Here is a 5,711-nt window from a genome sequence, read left to right on the forward strand (position 1 = left end):
AGGAGAACCAAATAAGCTGATCTCTGTTCATGGGAAATACCCAGTCACAGTGTCAACACTTAAAGTTCATTCTAATTTTTCAAGCCATTTGTGAACACCTTCTTAGAATCCAGTGACTCTTACCACATTGTTCAAAGCAAAGCAAAGAGAGAGACAAAAAACTCCATGGGAGGTATACCAATTCTCAAGGTTCATGTGAGCCTTTAGAATATATATTGAGTGAAAGACGTCTAAACTGAAATTTGTTTAATAAATTACAAAAATTCAACGTCTCTTGGCAGATACTGTTATTTCTCTTTGAAAAGAAATTTATTTTTAAGTAAAACTTTCAAAGATTATTAAATTTGAAAATCATCTCTTTCCATTTGGCCACTGCTTTTCCCAGACCTCTGAACAAGCCTATGAATTGTTAATTTCAAGACTGTCTCACTCACCATTAATTTTTCCGAGATCTGAGGAGGAGCTCTTCACCAAAATTTTCTTCCAAAATGGATTCAATAAAGGCAAATGCAAAACAGTCCACATATGACAGGAAAATCACAAATGCAAATACTAACCAGGTAAATTGTGGCTGAATGCCAATTATACCTTTAGAATAGTTCTTGAAAAATTAAAGCTTTCTCTTCAACTAAGTAATGTATTTAGGGAAGCAAATGAGAGCTAGATTCCAGGATTTCAGAATGCAATAAATTCTGGGTAAATTCAAATCACACAGCAGAATCGTATAACGCACAGCCTCTGCCACCAGCTGCACCTGTATGAATGTGACAAATGGAGGGTTGTTTGAAACCAGCTCAGAAAAAAATGTGAAATCACTTGGACACTCAAGAGGAAAGTTTCTAGCTTATGAATTGTGTATTTGTCTAAGACAACAGATTCAAAATAATGGTTTTAAGTGTTTTGTGTGATTTCATATTTTCTTAAATTTTTACTTACCTATAGCATTTGTGTCTTGTGAAGTAGCTGTTATAAACGCAGTTTTAAAAATGAAACGCTTTGGGGCTCCTGGGTGTCTCAGTCAGTTAAGCATCTGACTCTTGGCTTCAACTCAGGTCATGATCTCACGGTTCATGAGATCTGGGCTGACAGCACAGAGCCTGCTTGGGATGCTCTCTCTCCCTCTCTCTCTCTGCCCCTCCCCTGTTTACACACACACTCTCTCTCTCCCTCAAAATAAATAAATAAAAATTTAAAAAATAAAGTGCTTTTTAAAAAGTATTGTTACAATTATAATTAATCTTTATTGTAAGAAATTAATCTGATTTGTTATTTTTTTTGGCTAATAAGAGTTTCCATATATTGCTCCATATTTTATTACCCTAGTTTATCACTTGAAAATGAAGAAAATAATGTTATTGCTGTCTCCCCAGATGCTGATTATCATGGTGAAGATATTTGAAATACAAAAAAATCCCCATTGCTTCGCTAGAATAGGATATATTTCAGGTATATTCATATATCTTTTCTGTAACGCCTTGTACCAATATAGGCAAAAGGGAATAAACATTTATGATAATAAAAAAAAATTCCCCAATAGTCAGTATATCTTAGGATTTTTAGTCTAACATTGCACAGTTAATAATTTGTCATGTAAATATCAATTGGCTGGTTATGTATATGCTAAATTGTTCTACACCATTTTCTCAGTCACCTTTAATTCAACAAGCTCACTGAATGAAACACAATTATTAAAAATTTTTTTAAAGAATTCCTGGAAATGGAAGACTATAATTGATTTGATTTCTAGTTTAACTAAGGACTAGATTCTGTAGAAGTAAACAGTACTTGAAAACTCAGTTATCAGGTCCTTTTAAATGCTTCATTCAATACATACAATCAAGTCCCAGAGATGTAACTTAGGACACAAAACTGTAAACTGTACAAATTTCATTTTCTTTTCCTCATGTCAATCATGACACTAGTCTAGAGTTTTAGACTTGAGATGACACTTTTTCACCTGTACCTAGAACTGGGAATAGACTCCTGGAGGCCATGGGGCTGGCTAATACCATTCACTGGGCAAAGTCAAAGTTTGTAGACAAGGAGGATGGCAAGTCCAGAGACCAGAGGCAAAAGTGATGTACAGGTCACAAAACAAACATTTTAGAAAAGTTAGAGATGGGATAAGTCTTGCTGCATTTTGAACAGCTACGATGTGTAGAAGATAGGTGGAGAAGGTGATGAAGCCCTCAGGGGAATGTTTCAGAGGTAGCACTGACATTTACCTTCATGGCTAGTGAATGTACATTCTAGCACTGACCCTAAGAGGCTTTAAAAAAACATGAATGGGTGTGGACAATGGGTGGCAAATCCACTTATTTCCTTTTTGAATTTTTAATACTCTTACTATATATATATATATATATATATACACACACACACACACATTAAAAAAAAATTTTGTTCAGAGATGTCTGGGTGGCTCAGTCAGCTGAGTGTCCTACTCTTGATTTTGGTTCAGGTCCTAAACCCAGGGTCATGAGATCAAGCCCTGTGTTGGGCTCCACGTTGAGCCTGGAACCTGTTTACGATTCTCTCTCTTTCTCTCTCTCCCACCCTCTCTCTCTCTCTCTCTCTCTCTCTCTCTCTCTCATTCTTCCCCTCTCTCTCACTCCTGCTCTCTCTCTCTTTCTAAAATAAAAAAAATCAACTCACTTAACTAAAAAAAAGAAAAATTCACCCATTTGTCTCCCTTGCTACTCCTTGCCTTTTGCAACAACCAATTTGTTCTCTGTATCTATGAGCTTGATTTTATTTTTTTGTTTGTTTTGGGAGGGGTTATTTGTTTGTTTTTAGATTCTACGTTTAAGAGAGATTATACAGTATTTGTCTTTTCCTGTCTGACTTATTTCACTTAGCATAATGCCCTAAATGTCCATTCATGCTGTTGCAAATGAAAAGATTTCATTATTTTCTCTTGGTGAATAATATGTGTGTGTGCGTGTGTGTGTGTGATGTATCACAGTTTCTTTATCCATTCATCCATTGATGGACACTTAGGCTGTTGCCATATTTTTTATAAATAATGCTTCAATGAATATGGGGGTGCATATGTCTTTTTGAGTTAGTGTTTTTGTTTTCTTCAGATAAATACCCAAAAGTGGAATTGCTGAATCATATGGTAGTTTTACTTTTAATTTTTTGAATAATCTCTACACTGTTTTCCATAGTGGTTGTACCAATATAAATTTCCACCATCAGTGAATAAGGGTTCCCTTTGTTCCACATCTTTGCCAGCCCTTGTAATTTCTTGTCATTTAGATAGCAGCCATCTTAACAGACGAGATATCTCATTGCGGTTTTTATTTGCATTTCCCTGATAATTAATGATTTGCTCATCTGTATGTCTTCTTTAGAAAAATGTCTATCCAGACCTTCTGCCCATTTTTTAATCAAATTGGGTTTTTTTTTGCTTTGGTTTTTGGGGTTTAGCACATGTAATGTATTTATAATTCAGTAAGATTATGTGAACATCTCTTTGTAATAATAGATTCAATAACCTTTTCAAATGATACTCTTTAACAGGAGCATTAGATGACGTTAGCATGAGAATTTTATCCTGGTTATGCACTACTTTTATAACTGCAGTTTGCTGAAACTCGGGCCAGAATTCTACAAATAAAACTTTAAAAATATGAGAGATCATTTAAGGGAATGAAGGATTCTTCATTTCAGGAAATAATTTTCAAGTCTAGAGAAGAAATTGCCTTTGTGGGGTGGGGGGAGTAGGGAGTGGGGAGGAGGACATTTCTTAAAGTGTCTTAGAATTATTATTAGGAAAAAAAAAGTGTATTGGGGAGAGAGGCACGTCTGAGGTTGGATACTTGTGGCAATAATAAAAATAGTTGTCTGTCTTGAGGATGTATCATTTGTCATTAAGAAAAAATAAAAGGCAAAAAGGAAATAATAGTAAGCTAAATAAAATATATTTATAATCATATTTTTCAGCAAAATTGAAAACGAATGAGAACTGATGAATGCCAATATGGCATTTTTCCCTAGGATGTAATTGGAAGACCCAACCTTCATTCAAATTTTTGGATTTGCATTCGCAGTTTCTTGTGAAGAGCACCAGATTCAAAAAGTAGTCCCTCTGATTTTCTTCCTTCCGGTAAAAATCTAGTGCAAGAGTCTACTTATGATCCAGGAATTGGCAGATCAGATTTCTCAGTGCTCTATGTTCCTATCTGCAAGATCATCCGGTGGAGGTATTTAACACCTCCATAAGAAAAAGCTAAGATTTATGGTAGGGAACATGGCCTCCTCTTTGTCAGCGATTCCTCACCTTATCATCATGTCAGCAGAATTTATCACAGGGATTACAGTAAATGGATTTCTTGTAATCATCAACGGTAAAGAATTGATCAAAAGCAGAAAGCTAACACCAATGCAACTCCTTTGCATATGTATAGGGATATCGAGATTTGGTTTGTTGATGGTGTTAATGGTACAAAGTTTTTTCTCTGTGTTCTTTCCACTCTTTTATAGGGTAAAAATTTATGGTGCAGCAATGTTGTTCTTTTGGATGTTTTTTAGCTCTGTCAGTCTTTGGTTTGCCACCTGCCTTTCTGTGTTTTACTGCCTCAAGATATCAGGCTTCACTCAATCCTATTTTCTTTGGCTGAAATTCAGGATCTCAAAGTTAATGCCTTGGCTGCTTCTGGGAAGCCTGCTGGCCTCCATGAGCATTGCCGCTGTGTGTTTGGATGTAGGTTACCCTAAAAACACGAACAATAATGATTTCCTCAAGAATGCCACGCTGAAGAAGACTGAACTCAAGATAAGACCAATTAATGGAGTGCTTCTTGTCAACTTGGCATTACTATTTCCACTAGCCATATTTGTGATGTGTACTTTTATGTTATTCATTTCTCTCTATAGGCACACTCATCGGATGCAAAACAGATCTCATGGTGTTAGAAATGCCAGCACAGAAGCCCATATAAATGCATTAAAAACAGTGATAACATTCTTTTGCTTCTTTATTTCTTATTTTGCTGCCTTCATGGCCAATATGACATTCAGTATTCCTTACGGAAGTCAGTGCTTCTTTGTGGTAAAGGACATAATGGCAGCATTTCCCTCTGGACATTCAGTTATAATCATATTGAATAATTCTAAATTCCAACAACCTTTCAGGAGACTTCTCTGCCTCAAAAAGAATCAATGAAATACAAACAATCCTGAAAAAGAAGAAAGGTTCAATGAAGAGCAGAAGCAATGTTAAATATTGTGTATTTGTTTGACGTGGATTTGATAGACTTATATTTTGTTTTTGTTTACTTATGTATTTTGTGTGCTCTCTTTCTAGCAATTTCCTTCTCCTCTTCTACCCCCAGGACATGTGAAGCACTAATTTTGATGTTGGATGGATAGGATATTTTTTCCCCAGGGACTGTATACTTAAAACATATATGAATAAATATATACATAAAATATATAAGTGTTATGATACTAATACATTCAAATAATTAACATTTGCAGTAGAGTGGCAGTTGTATAAAAAAAAAATCAGAGAAGTAAAAAGACTTCATTTGGTTAACCAAAGTAGTTCTGTTATCTGTTTACTCAGGTCACTGAGAATCTTCTGTTTTAGATGAGCAAAATCACGTTGATTTAGGCTAAGACGTGTAACAGTATAACCAATTTGTCTATTTGGTTAAACATAACTATTTTTCAAAGAGCATCATTAGTGTAACTATTGTTAAAAT

The 5,711-nt window shown here is 35.1% G+C and overlaps 1 protein-coding gene across 1 annotated transcript; it reads left to right on the forward strand.

The window, feature by feature from the left end:
• Positions 1-4,255: 4,255 nt before the first annotated feature.
• Positions 4,256-5,170, forward strand: LOC125930996 (taste receptor type 2 member 7-like). Its single transcript, XM_049643143.1, has one exon. The coding sequence runs from the start codon at positions 4,256-4,258 to the stop codon at positions 5,168-5,170; it is 915 nt and encodes a 304-aa protein (XP_049499100.1).
• Positions 5,171-5,711: the final 541 nt, after the last annotated feature.

The sequence above is a fragment of the Panthera uncia genome, chromosome A2 (assembly GCF_023721935.1).
Source record: "Panthera uncia isolate 11264 chromosome A2, Puncia_PCG_1.0, whole genome shotgun sequence".
NCBI lineage: Eukaryota > Metazoa > Chordata > Mammalia > Carnivora > Felidae > Panthera > Panthera uncia.